The sequence below is a fragment of the Scyliorhinus canicula genome, chromosome 2 (genome assembly GCF_902713615.1).
Source record: "Scyliorhinus canicula chromosome 2, sScyCan1.1, whole genome shotgun sequence".
Taxonomy (NCBI): Eukaryota; Metazoa; Chordata; class Chondrichthyes; order Carcharhiniformes; family Scyliorhinidae; genus Scyliorhinus; species Scyliorhinus canicula.
The window spans coordinates 222,443,104-222,464,039 of NC_052147.1; the positions used below are offsets into that span (position 1 = coordinate 222,443,104).

At 46.5% G+C, this 20,936-nt stretch overlaps 1 protein-coding gene across 4 annotated transcripts in view; it reads right to left on the reverse strand.

Annotated features, from left to right (window-relative positions):
* The window catches only part of itgb6 (integrin, beta 6), a 98,542-nt gene that overhangs the window by 61,933 nt on the left and 15,673 nt on the right, over nt 1-20,936 (reverse strand). For all 4 annotated transcript variants that reach the window (XM_038789645.1, XM_038789648.1, XM_038789644.1 and 1 more), the window contains 3 exons: nt 19,194-19,359; nt 18,912-19,073; nt 2,380-2,475 (listed from right to left, as the gene is read on the reverse strand). In XM_038789645.1, the coding sequence (XP_038645573.1) occupies nt 2,380-2,475; nt 18,912-19,073; nt 19,194-19,359 (424 nt within the window). The remainder of the gene's footprint in view (nt 1-2,379; nt 2,476-18,911; nt 19,074-19,193; nt 19,360-20,936) is intronic.

Below are 20,936 nucleotides of genomic sequence, written 5' to 3' on the forward strand. Positions count from 1 at the left end.
CTGTCAACAGTCTAGATATAACAAAGGCTCTTTGAAATAAACTGCATTTGTCTGGTTGGCTGCAATTAGTTTTAAGGACTAAATATTGAGGGCCAGGTCAGAGCCGTGTTTACATTGTGTTTACACTGCTTCGAAAACATTTAGGCATAACAGCAAAGATTCCCCCGGGTGTGTACCCAGGTTCATGGGATCTTGAGCACAATGGATATCAAAAAATTTGATACTTTCCTTGCATGTGTATTCTCCTAATTTTCTGATACTCACAATTCCCAAGCAATCTAATGTGATGTGCATTGGCCTGGAGAAAGTTTTCTTAATAATTATAAGTTTTAAAAAATAAATTTAGAGTACCCAATTATTTTTTTCCATTTAAGGGGTAATTTAGTGTGGCCAATCCACCTAACCTGCACATATTTGGGTTGTGGGGGTGAAACCCACGCAAACACGGGGAGAATGTGCAAATTCCACACGGACAGTGACCCAGAGCCGGGATCGAACCTAGCACCTCAGCGCCGTGAGGCAGCAGGGCTAACCCTCTCCGCCACCATGCTGCCCCTTAATTATTATAAGTTCTGTGTTTTTTTTTAAATTAAAGAGATTACAGATAATTAGATTCTGATAAACCACCATTTCACATTTTGATTATTTCTCAGGAATTAAAATTAATGTTGGGTACTGGGTATAGAAGATTAGAAACAATCGCCTTTCACTGCCATGTCCTGAGTTTGAATCCAACCTAAAATTACACGATGAAGGTCTACTTCTTCAATTTGCAGCATGCAGGGGGCAACATGGTAGCATACTGGTTAGCACAGTTGTTTCACAGCTCCAGGGTCCCAGGTTCGATTCCCGGCTGGGTCACTGACTGTGCGGAGTCTACACGTTCTTCCTGTGTATGCGTGGGTTTCCTCTGGGTGCTCCGGTTTCCTCCCACAGTCCAAAGATGTGCAGGTTAGGTGGATTGGCCATGCTAATTTGCCCTTAGTATCCAAAAAGGTTAAGTAGGGGTTACTGGGTTACAGGATAGGGTAGATATGTGGGCTTGAGTAGGGTGCTCTTTGTAAGGGCTGGTGCAGACTCAATGGGCCGAATATTCTCCTTCTGCACTGAAAATTCTATGATTCTATGATTCAATTTGCAGTTGTATGGGGAATGATTTTGGTCATCTGCACTTAATTGTTTTGTGGTCATGGGTCCACAAGACAGAATGTTTTCCTAATTATGAACGAAATAGCAACAAACTGGCAATTTCACAAAATACACAGACTGGTGCAATGGAAAATGGCACTCACTGTAGTAGATTCTATGTTTGGTGTTAAAGCAACTACTGTGTGGAGTGAAGGGACCTTTATTATGCATCTAACAGACTTGCTGACACTTGCATCAGAACAGAAATGTATTTAATTTCCAAAAGCTAGCAACCCTCATCCAAAACCCAAAGTAAAGTAATGAAAAGTGAGTTTGAATTATGCCTTCTAAGAAATAAGTACTGTTTGATTTGCAATTTCTATGCTATCGTGCAAACAACGGAACTAAATTTCAGGCTCAAATTACACCTCAAACGTCAGGAACTGCTCTGTTCACGCCACATATTTCCTGATTTTTCTGTCAAAATTGACAGGGAACATGTAACATGTCCACTCATATGTGGGCAGGCATACTGTCAAATGATAGGAATGACTGAAGCACATTTATCTGGAAAGGTTTTGCAGCATTTGTTTCCTCGAAATGAAGAGTGCAAAAGGCATATTTGCCCTTCAATTCAATCAGCTCCATAGACTCAGGTGTAATTATTCTTTTCTAATTTTCAGTCTCACCAGTCTCCAGACTACACTGTGGCACTCTAAGAACCGCTGTTCAAATCATTGGCTGTTCTGGTAGATTCTAGGAAGCCTGCATGGAAAATGAAAATGGCCCCGAAGCTAGAATACTGGTTAAAGTCACAGGCACATCCTTACGATGGGCAGAAATCATGGAAAACCAAAAATGACATAGAATCAAAAAAAGAGATTGATTTAACTTAACTGGTCTATTCCAGTGTTTATAACTCAACATAACCTTCCTCCAACTCCGATTGCCTATTCCCAACCTTCCTCAAAATCCTATTCCCTTCCCTCTAATGTGTGCAGGACACCAAGATTCCGAATAAGTGGAAAAGCCAATCACTATCTTTTTTTCCATGACATTTCTGAATTGTAGGTATTCAATGCTGTAACTGTACCAAATAATCATACGGTGATTTCTTATCCTTTATCAGGCTATAACTCTGTTTGAAATGCAAGTTCAGCATTCTGCCTCCAGAAATTTTCTTTAAATACATCGCATATTAAGCACTGAAATTTCTGCAATTTGTTCAGTTATAATAGTGAATTAAATTACCTGGTATATGTCCAGATGGTCAGCTGTCACTGCAAAAATCAGCAGGATATTATTTTCCACAAGTGTTTCTATCAGTTGCCCAAGTGAGGGGTATTCCTACAAATATACAGTAAAAGAAAAAAAAAGAAAAGAAAAATATTTAGGGAATTTACGATGCAGCTGAACATTATGCAAGCATACAAAAATAATGGATAGAAAAGAGCCACTGCCCCATCGAGCATATCCCACAGAGTTGTGATGCCTGTAATGCACCCCCACCCACCTGCAGTCATGTAATCCCTCAGTAAGGCAAAAGCTTAGATAAAAACTCAAACTAATTAGGGAAAAGGAATTGGAAAAATTCCTCTCCAAAACCCTTTAGGCAAACTAAACTGGTCTCGGAGAGCACACTGGTCATGATTTAGACTACAGACACCTAACTCATGCACAATGTAATCTCTCCCCAAGCCAGCATCAAGTCCAGCTCTCCCTTGTAGAAATAGATGTACTCATTGTTCACCACACAAGTTGGCTACACGCTCACGGTCCACTATTTTCCGGGAAAAGAAGAACCGCCTAATTTCTAACCTAGTTCTCTCGTCATGTAATTTGCAAGCATAACCTCTGATCCCTAACTTATTCATTTGAAGTAATTGCTCTAGGTAAGCAGAAACTAGCACACTCATTTTTCATAAACTGCTAAATTACCTCTAAAACTAATCTTTTTGATGTATGAAGACTCAAATCTCTGAGCTGACCAGGGTAACCAGGGTGTTTTAAACTGGGCATTTCCATCGGTCCATTAATCATGTGGCCTTTCTCTGTCTAGATCCACAAAATCACTTCCAACATGGCCTTAGATTCTCCCTGCCACTTCAGGGAGCATCACCAGGAGAGTACTGGCACCCAGTGCCCTAAGAAGGTCAACAACCTCCACCGGCTGCGCATGTGGGTTGGCAATGGCCCCCTGGCTCTGCCTGCCACTCACGCCCACCCCCAAGCATGCGCCTTGTGGGTCTCATCTGTCACATATGCACCGTTCCAAGCCGCCACCCCCCACATGCCACCCATACTCCCCACACTCCTCATCCCCCCCATACTCACTATCTCCTCCCCCCCCCCCCCCACCTGCACGATGAATGAAGTATGTGGATCACGATGCCTCCTCTGTGTCTCTGCAGGAGACATTGGCACACCACAGATGGGAGAGTGCCCAGAAGCTCGGCGAGTGCCAGGCATCAGAGTCTTCACCCCCCTATGAGGAATGGGGCCTGGAAATAACGGGGGTGACCAAGGACAGATCTGTCACTGACATAGAGGCCGATGTACAGTTCAGAGATGTGGTTTCACCGGCCACCACCCAGATGATCGCCATGCCTGAGTTGTTAATGCCATGCAGGATGACCAATTTCTCCCACTGACCATATGTCCATGCTCCAGCAGAATCCTCATCCATTGGTGCTGGCCATCCGGGGTGGTCCCTCCCTGTGCCTCCCATGAGAACACCTTGGAGGGAAGCTCCAAGGAGACCACTATATTCACGGCACAGCTGTCATTCCCACCTTTCACCAGCACAGAGGCACACACCTCGGTTGACAGACTTCTGGAGCACATTCTGGTGAGCCCCATACCTGCTGATGCACAGCAGCTGGAGGCACGAACGCCCAGGAGAGACAGCATTCAGAGGTCTGCTGGATCCCAGGACCCAGCTGGGACCCAGTCAAATGCTGGACCTCTGGACAATGTTTACCCAGAGCTGATGCAGAGGCTAGTGTGTGGCCGTGATATTCAGAGAGGGATGTTGGCGACAGTCCAGCAGGCCAATAGCCGATTGGAGTAGTCCCAGAGGCTGTGTGGGTGGTGACCACAGTGGAGAACCTGGTGCATGATGTCAACAGCGTGAGTGGAGGTGTCCATAGCACGGCTCAGTCGATGATGACCAGGTTGAAGTGGGCACAAAAGACCACAACAAAGCGGGTGACCCTCCGGGGGGTGTGCTGCAGTGCATCACCTGAGTGGTCGAGGCATTGGAACTGCATATTGAGGAGTCCAATGCACCACTCAATGACAGCCCGTGTGGCCACTTGAGGGTCCTCAATGTATCGGGTCTCTGCATCGGTCAGCGGCCTCCGATCTGACGCCATCAGCCGCGTCCTCAGCTGCACCGGGCTCAGGTCATTTGCAATCTAACCGGCCTGCTCCCATTTGCGGGATCCAGCTCCCACCGAGACATAGCACAAAGCTAATTGAGGCCAATTAAAAGGGCAATCTCCATCTCACTAGCGAGATGGAAGCCCGACCTAACCGCCCCCCATAATCTAAGTGGCTTCCCAGTGAGAGGAAACACGGGCGCTGATTAGCACTGGTCCACACAAACATGGACCAGGCATCACAGCACCCAGGGGGTTTCCCGGGGCATTGGAGACCTCTGGTTGTTTAGGACAGGGCAGGGTGACACTCTGGCACTCAGGCACCGTGACTGGCAGGTTGGCAGGGGCACTGCCATGTTGCCAGGGTGGCACTGCTAAGAGGGGCCATGCCCATGAAAGTAGAAATGAGAGGGATATGACGGGCGGGGGGGGGGGGGGGGGGGGGGTGGTGGTGAAGGGTGGGTATGAAGGGGCCTCCGAAAGGTTGAGGGGGCCCAAGGGTGGGGGAGCCTGAATGGCTGGGTGGGGGGTGGGGGGGGGGGGGGGGGGTTTGCCGATAGGGGGCTTCAGAATGCCTGGAAGGGGGGGTCGTTCAGTGACCTCACAGCAGGATGTCATCACCTGGGGGGTGGGGGAGCGGGGGTGGAGTGCTGCCCACATGTGCAGGGTGTGACATTGTCCCGAGGTGGAGGCTGTGGGGACCCTCAAGCACGCTTAGAAATTGGGGCATCCTTTCAAAATAGTGGCCCAATCTCTGAGGAGCTGGTGTGGCCAGTGTGTTCAGCTCCCCAGTGATGAACGTAATTCTCAGTGTGGGCTAGACCGAGGAGAAACTCCCCAGGGCCCGAAATGTGATCAAGTGTGGTTAGATAGAGGCGGGGAACAGAGCTTGGGAGAATTTCCCAGCCAAACACGCCTGAAATGACACTTAGAAACTTTTCCATCAGATCGCACCCTCTATTTCCCTCTCCACAGATGCTGCCAGGCCTACTGAGTTTTTCCAGAACTTTCTGTTTTTATTTCAGATCACAAGCATTGACAGTATTTTACTTTTATTCCACAGGCTGTGTCATTTCCAGGTTCTCTCTTGAAGCATCCTGGGATATTTTGCTACATTAAAGGCAGGATAAAATGCAACTTGTTACAAAAAACAGCAAAAATACATATAATACATGAAAAGGCTAACCCTGACCCATAAACATATTTGATGACTACAAAACACATCACCTACACTTCTTGAATTTGATATTTTCCATTCTAAACTGGAAGCAAATAGATTCTTAGAAATTTGGAGTCACATCAAAATAAGGAACAAGATATTTGGGACAGAAGAAAACTCAACTCTGAGTCATAATGAAGTTTCCCAGTTCATGTTTGTCACAAAAGTCTTGATCAATGGTACATGTGATGCAAAGCAACTTTTGAATGAGTCAAGAGTCTGTGTTTATTCAAGATAGGTGCAGGTTTGCTTTTGGAATGTACTTACTTCAGTTTTCTGTAAAGTATTTCAGCTCTGTTTAAAATTTGAAATCCAAATAAAAATAGTCACACTTTTAATACTTTTATGGACTCTATGACTGAGGTCAAATATACTGGCACCAAATATTGAAAGACCTGTGAGGTGTCTGTCTGAAAAACTGTTTGGCAAACTGAGTTCATTTTGAAAATCGAGAAGAAACAGATAATGAGGGTGCAACAGGACTTCGCTGTTTCCATGAATATCATCAAACAAATTTGTCAAAATATATAGAACATCTCTTACGATATAAAAAGTAATTATCGCAGGTTATCAGTGTTGGTCCTGCATTAAATATTGAGGGAACAATATACAACAACATCAAATGCCTTTCAAACCGCCTATTGTTTTTATCTGCAATAGATGGATCGAAGGCCTGCTATCAGGACCACAGATGATTCTTCCATTTATTTTATTTCCATCCTTGTAGGTTGAAAACTCACAGTCTATCTTCCTGCACCATCGTGGATAGCCACTCATATAAATCTTGTGAAATATGTTGGGCGGATGTTTTTGCAGAGGTGGTGGCCCCGCATAGGTTGAGAAATCAGGAGGAAGTCCCCCCTCAGCCAGCGCAGGAAACCATCAGCAGCAGAATCCAGGGAGTGTTGGGGAGCGACAATGGAGAGGCTAGTGGGCATTGCAGAAACTGGGTTGCGGGGGTCTCCATTGGGTATATTAATTGATCTAAGCCAGGGGTTCCCAAACCATGGGTTGTGACCGCCAGTGGGGTCACAGCTTCAGAGGCTCATTTGCGTCTGTCTCAAACTTTATTGGGAAGGGAGGGGAGTGAATCTTCAAGTGACCCCTCGCAAGATTGGGTCCTATCAATCAATGCGAATCCTGATTGAAAGGTTTGGAGTCTCAATAGGTTCAGTGATTAGGATAGCATTTTCACAAAATAGTTTAAATTTAAAAACAAACAGCGAGATTCTCCGTCGGCAGGATCCTCCGTTTTGCTGGCAGTGTACCCATGCGTTTCCCGGCATTGTGGGATGGCCACAATGGGAAACCCCATTAGCCGGCTGCAGAAAAGGAGAATCTCACTGCCAGCGGGGGGTGAACAGCACTGGAAAATGGGTCTGGCGGGACTGGGAATCCCACCCATAGATTTTAGTTTGTTGAAAGTTTGTATGAACTTTAATAATTAAATATTTGAGGTTACTACCCTGTTCTGCCTTATTTTGGCAACACCCCATTGGGTGCTATTACCTTAGATAAGTGCTCCATTTTTAAAAACGTAATTATGTTATAGGCCAGAGTTTAAAGAACCCCAAAGTGTATCGTGGAGTTCACCTGACCCACAACTTTTACTAGATTGTGGTATGGGGAGCACACGGCCTACTCTACAGGTGTCGTACAGCAGAAATGGAAAACTACTTTTTAAAGCAAAACAATGTTTATTCTATGAACTCAAGTTAACCTTTTTAAAACAAACGGTGGAAATCTTAGCAAACAGTATTTCAAATACAACCCCCAAAGAGTGCAACACTAAGTAATGCTTACACTGTCCTTTTAACATCCAGAAGACTTACAAAAAACATAATCTTTAACAGAAGAACATCAGGTTACATTCACAACTGAAAACATTTATAATTCTGAATTCACCAAATGATCAAGAGATAGTCTTTTGATGAGAGATCAACAGTACACCTGCTCTATCTGGCTTCAGCTCCAACACTGAAAACGAAACTAAAACACACCCTGCAGCAAACAGCCTAAAACAAAAGTAAAAAGCTGACAGACAGCCCAGCTCCACCCACACTCTGACATCACTGCAGTAACATGAGCAACCAAACATTTCTTAAAGCGACATTCTCATGACAATTATAATAAAACATCAGTGCAAAGCCTTTGCTTGCAAACTATTATGATACAACATAAGAATAATTTTATTATAAATTTCATGGACAATTTTTCAATCCCAAAAGGGCAATTATTAAGTATATTAGAGAGTCTGAAAATAGATAATGCATATGGCCTTGACAATTTATGCACATGATTTTAAAGATGCAGGAACCACCAACTTTGGATCTACTTCCATATATTTCCCAAAGATCACTGAATTCAAGATTGACCCCAGACAATTCTAAGGTAACAACATCTTCAAAAATGGGGTAAGGATAGGTGATTTATAAACCTGTGAGACTTATATTGAGTCTGGGAAAATTGCCCAAGAACACTGAGGGATAGTATAACACTTGAGGGCAGTAAATTAATGGGATATTCTTGTCAATTCCTTTGCAACCGAAGGTAATATGTTTAAAAAAAAGATTTTTTGATAAAGTATTAAAGTAAGAATAACATAAGAACTAGGAGCAGGAGTAAGCAATTCAGCCCCTCAGGTCTGCTCCACCGTTTAATACAATCATGGCTGATCTCATCTCAGTCTCAATTCTACTTTCCTGCCCATTCCCCATATCCCTTCAACTCATTACTGATGAAAGATCTCCTGAAATTTACTCAATGTCCTGGCATGCACCGCACTGTGGGGCAGTGAATTCCATCGATTATTCTTAATTTCTCCTCATCTTTAGGGGGCAACAGAAAGCTACTAAAAAAGCTATGAAGAAGAGTAAAATAGATTATGAGAGTAAACCTGATCAGAATATAAAGACAAATATATAAAACAAAAAAGAATGGCTGAGGTAAATATTGGTCCTTTAGAGGATGAGAAGGGAGATTTAATAATGGGAGATGAGGAAATGGCTGAGGAACTGAACAGGTTTTTTGGGTCGGTCTTCACAGTGTAAGACACAAATAACATGCTAATGACTGATGGAAATGAGGCTATGACAGCTGAGGACCTTGAGACGATTGTTATCACTAAGGAGGTAGTGATAGGCAACCTAATGGGGATAAAGGTAGACAAGTCTCCTGGCCCTGATAGAATGCATCCCAGAGTGCTAAAAGAGAGGGCTAGGGAAATTGCAAATGCACTAGTGCTAATTTACCAGAATTCACTAGACTCTGGGGTGGTCCCAGCAGATTTGAAATTAGCAAACCTGACACCCCTGTTTAAAAAAGGAGGGAGGCAGAAAGCGGGTAATTATAGGCCAGTTAGCTTAACTTCGGTAGTAGGGAAGATGCTAGAATCAAGGATGAAATAGCGAGGCATCTGGATGGAAATTGTCCCATTGGACAGATGCAGCATGGGTTCATAAAGGGCAGGTCATGCTTAACTAATTTAGTGGAATTTTTTGAGGACATTACCGGTGCGGTAGACAATGGGGAGCCAATGGATGTGGTATATCTGGATTTCCAGAAAGCTTTTGACAAGGTGTCACACAATAGGTTGCTACATAAGATAAAGATGCATGGCGTTAAGGGTAAAGTAGTAGCATGGATAGAGGATTGGTTAATTAATAGAAAGCAAAGGGTGGGGATTAATGGGTGTTTCTCTGGTTGGAAATCAGTAGCTAGTGGTGTCCCTCAGGGATCAGTGTTGGGCCCACAATTGTTCACAATTTACATAGATGATTTGGAGTTGGGAACCAAGTGCAATGTGTCAAAGTTTGCAGACGACACTAAGATGAGTGGTAAAGCAAAAGGTGCAGAGGATACTGGAAGTCTGCAGAAGGGTTTCGCTAGTATCTGGCAGATGGAATAAAATGTTGACAAATGTGAGGTTATCCATTTTGGTAGGAATAATAGCAAAAGGGATTATTATTTAAATGATAAAATATTAAAACATGCTGCTGTGCAGGGGGACCTGGATGTCCTAGTGCATGAGTCGCAAAAAGTGTGTTTACAGGTGCAACAGGTGATTAAGAAGGTGAATGGAGTTTTGTCCTTCATAACTAGAGAGATGGAGTTTAAGACTAGGGAGGTTATGTTGCAACTGTATAAGGTGTTAGTGAGGCCACACCTGGAGTATTGTGTTCAGTTTTGGTCTCCTTACCTGAGAAAGGACGTACTGACACTGGAGGGTGTGCAGAGGAGATTCACTAGGTTAATCCCAGAGTTCAGTGGGTTGGATTATGAGGAGAGGTTGAGTAGACTGGGACTGTAGAATTTAGAAGGATGAGGGGGGGATCTTACAGAAACATATAAAATTATGAAGGGAATAGATAGGATAGATGCGGGCAGGTTGCTTCCACTGGTTGGTGAATGTAGACCTAGCGGGCATAGCCTCAATATAAGGCGAAGTAGATTTAGGACTGAGTTTAGGAGGAATGTCTTCACCCAAAGAGTTGTGAATCTATGGAATTCCCTGTCCAGTGAAGCAGATGAGGCTCCTACATTAAATGTTATCAAGATAACGATATATAGTTTTTTGAAGAATAAAGGAATAAAGGGTTATGGTGTTTGGGCGGGAAAGTGGAGCTGAGTCCACAAAAGTCCAGCTAACATCTCATTGAATTACGGAGCAGGCTTGAAGGGCCAGATGGCCTACTCCTGCTCCTAGTTCTTATGTTCTTATGTTCTTATCTCTGTTTTAAATCTGCGAACCCTTAACCTAAAACTATGACCTCTCATTCAAGATTGCCCCACAAGAGGAAGCATCCACTCTACCTCTACTTTGTCAATACCTTTATTATCTTATATATCTCAATTAGATCTCCTCTCATTCGTCTACACTTGAGACAGTGTAGGCCTAAACTTCTCAATCTGTCTTCATAAAACAATCCCCTCAGCTCTAGAATCAATCTAGTGAACCTCCTTTGAACAGCCTCTAATACAACTACATCCCTCCTCAAATACGGGGACCAAAGCTGCACACAGTACTCCAAGTGTGCTCTCACCAATGTCTTGTACAGTTTCAGCAATGCTTGCCTACTTTTATACCCTATTCCTTTAACTATGAAATTCTGTTTGTCTTCCTTAGTACCTGCTGTACCTGCATGCTCGTTTTCTGAGATTCATGCACAAGGACACCCAGATCCCTCTGCACTGATGCACTCTGAAGTTTCTCTCCATTTAGATAATAAGTTGCCGTCTCATTTTTCAACCAAAACGGATAATCTCATATTTATTCATGTTTTTTTAAACATAAATTTAGAGTACACAATTATTTTTTCCAATTCAGGGGCAATTTAGCGTGGCCAATCCACCTAGCCTGCACATCTTTGGGTTGTGGGGGTGAAACCCACGCAAACACGGGGAGAATGTAGAAACTCCACACGGACAGTGACCCAGAACCAGGATCGAACCTGGGACATCGGCGCCGTGAGGCAGCAGGGCTAACCCACTGTGCCACCGTGCTGCCCTATACTTATTCATGTTAAACTCCATCTACCACAATTTGGCCCACTCGCCTATCTATATGCCTTTGTAAATATCTTATTTCCTCATTACAACTTACTATCCCACCTATTTTAGTGTCTATACTAATTAGGCTATCGTACTTTCTATCCCCACATCCAAGTTATTAACATTTACTGTAAATAGTTGGGGCCCGATGACCAAACCCTGTGGCACTCCCTAGTTACATCTTGCCAACCAGAAAATAACCCATTTATCCCAACTCTCTGCCTTCTGTTGGTGCATTGATAGGCACAAACAGATCCCTCAGAGATGGGTTTGAGCCTGAAGGTCATGGTCCAGATTTTGGTTTCAGTGGCAATTGAACAGTGCCACGTCATCCATTACACACAGACTTACTAGAGTTTTTGCAATGGGATTTGCTATTGCTAGAAAGCTATTTAGGTTTGGAAGTTCCTACAGAGGACGAGGACTGTGTGAACAGGATGACAATTTTTTTTTTGATAAACAATTTTAATGAGGTATTTTTTGGCATTGTAAACAGTAGAATTACAGAACGTGAAAACAAAAGGACTGTACAATAAACAAAGTACACAGTGCAATTGCCCCAACCCGTCCTACCCTGATCTGCCTAATTGACCCCCTATACTACATTCCCCTGACCCTCCCCCCCCCTCCCCTGATGACCATTAATTCTCCGCAAGGAACTCAATGAATGTTTGCCACCTCCGGGCGAACCCTAACAACGACCCTCTCAAGGCGAACTTGATTTTCTCTAAGCCTAGGAAACTCGCCATGTCTGACAGCCAGGCTTCCGACTTCGGGGGGGTTTGACTCCCTACAAGCTATAAGTATCTGTCTCCGGGTTACCAGGGAAGCAAAGGGCAAAACATCGGCCTCTTTCACCCCCGGACCTCCGGGGCCTCTGAAACCCCAAAAATCGCCTCCCCCGGACCCATTGCCACCCTTATGTTCAATACACTAGACATGACGTCCTCGAACCCTTGCCGTATCTCCTAAGTTTTGGACATGCCCAAAACCTGTGGACATGGTCTGCCGGTCCTCTCAGATACTTTACACACCTGTCCTCTACACCAAAGAATCTGCTCATCCGGGACACCGTCATGTGGACCGGGTGGACGACCTTAAACTGAATCAGGCTGAGCCTGGCACATGTTGCAGTCCCATTAACCCTGCTCAGTGCGTCTGCCCACAGGCCTTCCCCAGTCTCCTCTCCCAACTCCTCCTCCCATTTATGTCTCAGTTCCTCAGTCTGCGTCTCTCCCCCATCATGAGCTTCTTGTAAATATCCGAGACACTTCCCTCCCCCACCCATCCTCTGGACACTACCCTATCTTGGATCCCCCTTAGTGGCAAGAGTGGAAAAGATGGCACCTGCCTGCTCAAAAAGTCCCGCACCTGAATATACCGGAATTCATTCCCCCTTGTCAACCCAAACTTGTCCTCCAGCGCCCTCAAGCCAGGGAAGCTCCCTTCCAAGAACAAATCTCCCATCCGCTCAATCCCCGCCTTCCGCCATACCCGATACCATGCCTCCTCCACTGTCCCCAGATCCGAAGGGCTGCCATCTCTACAGGACTGGTGGAGAAGCGTGTCGGCGGGAACGGCAGAGGCACCATCACCAACGCCCCCAGACTTGTGCCCCTACATGAGGCTGCCTCCATCTGCTCCCAAGTCGACCCCCCCCCCCCCCCCCCCCCCCCCCCCCCCCCCCATCCCCAACCACCCACTTCCTTATCATGGCTATGTTAGCTGCCCAATAATAGTTGCTGAAATTCGGCAGTGCAGGCCCCCCTTCCCCCCAGGTTCTGGTCAAGCATCACCCTCTTTACTCGTGGGGACTTGCCCACCCATACAAAGCCCAAAATGATCTTGCTTACCCTCTCCCAGCTAACGACAGCGGGAGCACATCCCACCTCCGAAACCCCCCTCGCATTTGATCTACCAGCCGGGACAGGTTCAGCTTGTGTAGTCGACCCCATTCCCGCGCCACTTGTATTCCCAGGTACTGTCCCCAACTAGCCGGAATGGCAGCTCCCTCAGCCGGTCCCCTTGGCTCCTCTCCTGAACTATAAACATTTCACTTTTTGTCATATTCAATTTGTACCCCGAAAACCGGCCGAATTCCCCCAGGGTTGCCATGATTCCGTCCATCCCCGCCATCGGGTCCGAAACGTACAAAAACAGGTCATCTGCATACAACGAAACCCTATGCTCCACCCCCTCCGAACCAGCCCCTTCCAACCCCCTGAAGCCCTCAGAACAATTGCCAGCGGCTCCATAGCTAGCGCAAACAGCAGTGGGGAGAGGGGGCACCCCTGTCTCGTCCCATGGTGCAGTCTGAAATAGTCGGAGGTCATCCTGTTTGTCCTCACACTTGCCTCCGGGGCCTGATAAAACAGCCTGACCCAGTCGATGAAACCCACCTTAAATCCAAACCGTCCCAGTACCTCCCATAAGTAGTCCCACTCTAACCGGCCAAATGCCTTCTCCGCGTCCATAGCCACCAATACCTCCACCTCCTTTCCCTCCGGGGGCATCATGATCACATTAAGCAATCTTCTTCTATTCGCCCCCAGTTGCCTACCTTTAACAAACCCTGTTTGGTCCTCACTAATAACACTCCGCACACAATCCTCAAATCTAGTGGTCAAAAGCTTTGCCAGGAGTTTGGCATCCACGTTAAGAAGGGAGATCGGCTGATCAGACCCACACGTCTCCGGGTTCTTGTCCCATTTTAAAATCAAGAAGATGGTCGCCTGCGATATCGTCTGGGGAAGCACCCCTCTGTCCCTTGCCTCATTAAAAACCTTGACCAGCAGCGGCCCCAATATCCCGGAGAACTTTTTATAAAATTCTACCAGGTACACATCCAGCCCCGGGGCCTTACCTGACTGCATGGCCTTTAAACCCTCTAATATTTCCTCAACTCTGATCTGGGCGCCCAGCCCTTCTACTAGCTCCCTGCCCACATTTGGGAATGTCAGGCCGTCTCATCCCCTCCGGCCCCGCGGGGAGCTCCGAGCTATAAAGTTTGCAATAAATGTCTTTGAAAGCTCTGTTCACACCTGCCGCATCCCCTACCAAGTTACCGCCGCTATCCACCACTTTACCTATTGCCCTAGCCGCCTCCCTCTTTCTGATCTGCTGAGCCAACATCCTACTGGCTTTCTCTCCATGCTCATATATCACTCCCCTCGCCTTTCTGAGCTGCTCTACTGCCTTGCCCATGGAACCACCCCAAATTCCGCCTGCAGCCTCCTCCATTCCCTCAAGAACTTCGCACTCGGGGTCCCCGCATACCTCCTGTCAATCTGCAGGATCTCTGCCAACAGTCGGTCCGTTTCTGCCCTGCCTTGTGAGCCCGGATTGAAATCAGCTCCCCTCTTACCACTGCCTTGAGCGCCTCCCACACCACCGCTGCTGAGACTTCCCCCGTATTGTTGACCTGCAGGTAGTTTTTAATACACTTCCTCACCCTCTCGCATATCCCTTCATCCGCCAGCAGTCCCACATCTAGTCTCCACTGTGGGTGCTGGAAGCTCTCTTCACTGACCTGTAGCTCTACCCAATGTGGGGCATGGTTGGAAATGGTGATTGCCGAATACTGCGCATCCACCACCCCTGTCAGTAGATCCCTACTCAGTATAAAAAAATCGATCTGGGAGTAGACCCCATGAACGTGCGAGAAGAAGGAGAACTCCTTCCCTGTCGGCCTACCAAACCTCCATGGACCGCACCCCCCCACCCCCATCTGCTCCATGAACTCCCTCAGCTCTTTTCCCATTGCTGACACTCTGCCCGTTTTTGAGCACGACCGGTCCAGGCCTGGATCCATAACTGTATTGAAATCCCCTCCCATAACCAGCTTGTGGGACTCCAGGTCGGGTATCTTCCCCAGCAACCACTTTATGAAATCCGCATCATCCCAGTTTGGTGCATATATTTTGACCAAGACCACCTTCCTCCCTTCCAGCCTACCGCTAACCATAACGTAACGACCTCCCCCATCCGAAACAATATTCCCCACTTCAAACTGCACCCGCTTGTTTGGTCTTATCGTCTCGCTCTGAGTGGAATACCTGACTAACCCAGCTCTTCCTCAACCTGATCGAGTCCGCTACCGTCAGGTGCGTCTCCTGCAACATTATCACATCCGCCTTTAAAGCCCTAAGATGCACGACCACTTTAGCCCTCTTCACCGGCCCATTTCGCCCTCTAACGTTCCACGTAACCAGCCTAGTAGGGGGGCACCGTGCCCCCTCCCCTTGCCGGTCAGCCATCCCCTTTCCTGGGCCTGCCCCCAGTCCCTGCCCCGCGCCTCTGTAGCCCCGCCTCCTGGCAGCGCCTATCCCCAACCTCTTCTCCGCTTCCAAAATCAAATCGCTCCCTCATCAGCCAAGCAACTCCTCCCCCCCCCCCCCCCCCCCCCCCAGCAACAACACTCTGTAACCCAACCCCATCCCTAATCTGATTGTCTCCACACCCCCCACTGCGCTCCAACAGACTAGCTCACCCAGCTAGACTAGTGGCCCACGGCTCTGGCACCAGCATGTCTCCCACCTATTGTTGCCTACCTGCCCTCCCTGGCCCCTTGAAACCATCGCCCTCATCAACTCAGCCCCGACGGCCACCCTGTTTAAGAAACAGACGCCACCCAAAGTCAGTATAAAGAAAAACAAAGCCAAACTCGCACCATAATACAGATCAAAGTAATACCACTCAAAATAATACAAAGTCAAAAATCCCCACCACCATTCCCCTCACAACACAGAAAACCCACTGAGAATGAATAATTTTAAAACTACTTTCCCCTTCTTAAACAAAACACAATTATCGAAGAGAAAAGCCAAGAATGAAAACAAACAGACGAATAAATCAGTGCAAACAGCATTTGAAACAAACAGGAAAAACAGTTTCTCAAACCTAGAGCAGAATGTTCTCAAGTTGGCAGGAGTCCTTCCTTCCTGGCAAACTCCATAGCGTCCTCGGGCAACTCAAGGTAATGATGTTGGTCCTCATGAGTAACCCAAAGTCGCATCGGATACAACAGACCGAACTTAACCTGCTTCTTGAACAGGATTGACCTGACTTGAACTATGGAACCTGACCACCATTGCCCGAGGGGGGTCTCCCTGCTGCGGCTTCCTCGCCAACGCTCTGTACACCCGATCCACCTCCAACGGTCGGGGGAAAGCCCCATCTCCCAGCAGCTTCTGGAACATATTTGCCACAAACACCCCGGGATCAGCCCCCTCCGCCCCCTCTGGGAGGCCAACAATCCTTCGGTTCGGCCTACGGGACCTGTTCTCCAAATCCTCTACCTGTTCCAGCAGCCTTTTTTGCCGGTCCCTCAGCAACCCCACCTCCATCTCCACCGCCATCTGGTGTTCCTCCTGTTCAGCTCGCGCCTTCTCCAGTTTCTGGATCGCCCTGTCCTGGGCATCTAGCCTCCGCGCCACCCTCTCCACCGTTTCCTTAATCGGGTCCAGACATTCCTGTTTCTGTCTGGCGAAGCCTTCCCGGATGACCTGCATCAGCTCCTCCGTTGATGGTTGGGTCGAAGCCCCAGGGGTCTGGACACCGGCCATCTTGTCCGCTGCTGCAGCCAACACCCAGCTCGACCCTGACATTTTGTTTCTTCCCTTTCGATCTCTTCGGGCTCTCTGTTTCAGAAACCAATATGAATACCGAACGCTTGTTCACCATTTCTTCAAATCCAGCGCTTAAAAGCACAAACAAAGTCGGGGGGAAAGGTCCCGAATGTCTAGCCAGAGCGGGAGCCACCAAATGTGCGGCCTACTCCCTCATGGTCGCCACCGGAAGTCTAGGACGAGAATTTTTAATAAAGAGCACTGAATCTGACTCAGGAAATTTTGGTTAAATGTAAAATCTGATACAGAAACTGAAATTATGAAAGAAAGATGTGAGGAAGAGAAAGGCAAGAGACAAGGATAAAAAAGCCAAAAGAAAACCATCCGATGTGCAACTTCACTGTTCCACCCATTGTAAAGAAAGCAGGAACACATGTTGAAAGGATGAGCAGAGAAACTCTCATTTTGAAGAGACTGCAATATTCATGCAAACTACCATTCATAGCTCCAGATAAGTCATGTCAGAGGAGTACTGGTAGTCATGCCACCATCAGTTTCTCGCCATGGTGTACAAATGGGATGTAAATCATAGTTCCTACACCACAATACACCATTCGGTTTTATTTATTTGCAGAAATTTACCAGGACTGAACTTTGTGTGTTAATCTGTAATCATTTGGTACCCTCCACAATTGTGGTATTGTATGAATTGGAATAGTCAAGTCTTGGCAAACTAGATTGAAAAAATAACCTGCTGGTTTCTCCATTGACGGGATTGTTGCCAATTGGCACCGGAGTCGTCAATAATGTTGCCAATTAATAATGATGCGCTTTAGAGTCGCCAGGTATCAAATTATACCACCACAAGTTTTTACCGGATATCGATCAAAGGGCTACACAACCAGTTAGTCAGTTCAAATTCAAAGGTGATTTATTTACACACAAGGATTACTTTGACATGTAACACAAAACACTACATGTTAAACTACACCTAACAACTACAATAACCTATACTTAACTTCAGGGCAACCGGCTCTTTGCAGATGGACAAGTCCTTTGTCCGGATCTTGCATGGCTGGGTGGAAGAAGTGACTCTGTTTCTGCTGGGCTCATCTGTCTGGTAGCGATTGTTGGTCTTGAACTTGTCTGTCTGGTCATTATGCTGCACTTGGGTTGGCATAGGCCGGATCCAAGAGAGACCGAGCACATGGCTGTGTCTCTTCTTATCCCTCTGGGATTTCATGCTCTTTGGGGCAGTCCTTAACTTGGACCCAATAATTCGACTGGCTTCGATCACTGCCTTCGATTTTGGCCAATAAAGGGCCGGGTGCCTTGATGGCTGGACGTGTCCTTAGCGTTCATTGATCTTGGCTGTTTGGGCTCCCTGAGTAAAGGGAGTGGTGCCGATTAGTCTGTATCTGTATCGGTTACCTGAGTACAGTTCTTTTGTTCTGGGAAAATGGGCCATTAGAATGCAAACGTGCGGGGGTTTCGATCGCGTCTAGCTATCTGGGTTGCAAATACGCACACAAGCTCTGAATCTGTCTGAGTCCTGGGTTGGCCATAATTCCCATGGTCCTTTGCAGGCATCTGAGATGGCAACAGGATCCTCCACTTTGCCGTCAGTGCACCCATGCCCATGGGTTCCTGAAGGCTTGGGATGGCCACAATGGGAAACCCCATCGACCGGCTGCCAAAACGGAGAACCCTGCTGCTGGGGGGGGGGGGGGGGGGGGGGGGGGGGGGGGGGGGGGGGGGGGCGCACCGTGCCGGTAAACGGGGCTGGCAGGACGGAGAATCCCACCCAATATTTATCAACTTAAAAGATCTGTTTAAATTAATCTCACATATATTTCATGCAACATTTAGAGCTTTGTGAATAGCAAATATTTATATTTTCAGGAAACTGGAATGATCAAAATTAGGCTATGTTGAGGATTTCTAAACATTGACCTGAAACCTAAGCAGGCCGCAAAAATTGGCAGTTATTTTGCAGCCAATTCTTTCAGCTTTCAACATGACCACTTTTCATGTAAACAAAGCATTAAAACAAATATTTTCTTTTACCATTGTTGTTGACTTGGCATATTTGTTCTTGCTGTCTAAGTGGCATTTTCCATCATGAGGGATGACAATTCCGGCCAATTTGCTGTCCATTCCAAAGTGTGTATCAGCATCAGTCACAAATACCAACATGTGCAAGGAATCATTGCGCCAACCAATTCTTTCCTAAAATGCAGATTGTTTTTAATATTTCAACAAGTTGTCTTTGGATATTTTATCAGTTCTTTTTTGTCTGTGTGGCAGTGACTAATCTTATAGCTAAGTGAATTTAAAAGTCTAATTTACCTTACAGACAGTTGCTTGTAATATTGCATCAAATCCTCCTTCAGGAGTATCCACATTTGCAGAAATTTGTTGCTTTTGAACAACTTCATTAAATTTGGTGGTGTCCTCAGTCAATGAAAGCATGTGTCTGTAGCCAAATGTGGGCAAACAATTTACGTCGTGCCTCCTATTGAACAGAAAGACACAATTTTTTTCCATCTCCATGCACAATTGAATTCAGAGTGCAGCAACACTTCATAGAGTCATCGAGTTTACAGTGCAAAAGGAGGCCATTCAGCCCATCAAGACTGCACCGGCCCTTGGAAAGAGCACCCTACCTCCACCCTTAACCCAGTAACCCTACCCAACCAAACTTTTTTTCGACACGAAGGGCAATTTAGCATGGCCAATCCACCTGACTTGCATTTCTTTGGACTGTTTGGAAACTATTCAGTGCCTCATGAAAAACAGTGCACCACAATTTTGCACACAAGGCACCCCAGCATCGAATTTATGGGGTACACCAATGATGCACTGGGGAATCCCTGTCGAAAATTACCACACCCCCAACCTGGTCCCAAACCTTCTCTGGTCCCACCCTCCTCTTGATCTGATCTGCCCCGCCCCACCATTCCCCCTTCTGTCCTCCCCCACCCCCCCTTGTTGTCTAAAACCTTAAAATTTCAAACTTACCTTCTCACATTAAATTGTCCCTGTCTAAGATGGCCACCTGCAAAGGACCATGGGAATTATGGCCAACCCAGGACTCAGACAGATAGAGAGCCTGTGTGTACTTGAAACACAGGTAACAAGACCTGATCAAAAATCCCCGCTCATTTGCATTTTAATGGCCCATTTTCCCAGGACAATAGAACTCCAATCAAGCAACCGGTACAGCCACAAACTGATCGACGCCACTCCCTTTACTCAAAAAGCCCAACTGCCAAGGTCAATTACCGCTAAGGGCCCGCTCAGCTACCAAGGCACCTGCCCCTATATTGGCCGAAATCGAAGACAATAATCAGAGACCTGTCGAACTATTGGGTCCAAGGTTAAGGACCGCCACAAAGAGCACAAAATCCCTGAGGGATAAAAGAGAGCACAGCCATGTGTTCTGTCTCTTTTGGATCCGGCCTATGCCAACCCAATTGTAGCAGGAACAGCCAGCCAAGTTCAAGACCAACGATCGCTACCTGACGGTTAAGCCCAGCTGAGACAGAGCCACTTTCTTCGAATCAGCCAAGTGAAATCCAGAAAGGCCTTATCCATTTACACAGTGCCAGTCACCCTGAAGTTAAGTGTAGGTTATTGTAGCTGATAGGTGTAGTTTAACTCATAGTAGATATTGTGTTTGCATGTCGAGGTAACTTTTGTGTATGTAAATAAACCATCTTTTGAACTAACTAACTGGTTGTGTGGTCATTTAAGGGATATAAGGGAAAGCTTGTGGTTCACCAACATTATTAATATTAGCAACAGTATTGGCGATGCTGTTGGGATCGAAACGGGCAATATTATTGGCGGCTCTGGTGGGATTCGATTAGGAGTGAACCCACAAACTTTGAATCCAATTGCGAGAAAGAACCACAAGATCAAGTCCCATATCGACCAAATAACTGAATTTCGGAAGTGTGTACTAACCCGCATGCATACCTAACAGGAAGAGTAAGGTAAACTCGTCAGAATTGTGTACAACTATCAAGGGATTGTGAGCCGGAAGATAGGTTAGGCCATACCCACTGTCCAAATTGCCGCCTTATTCCC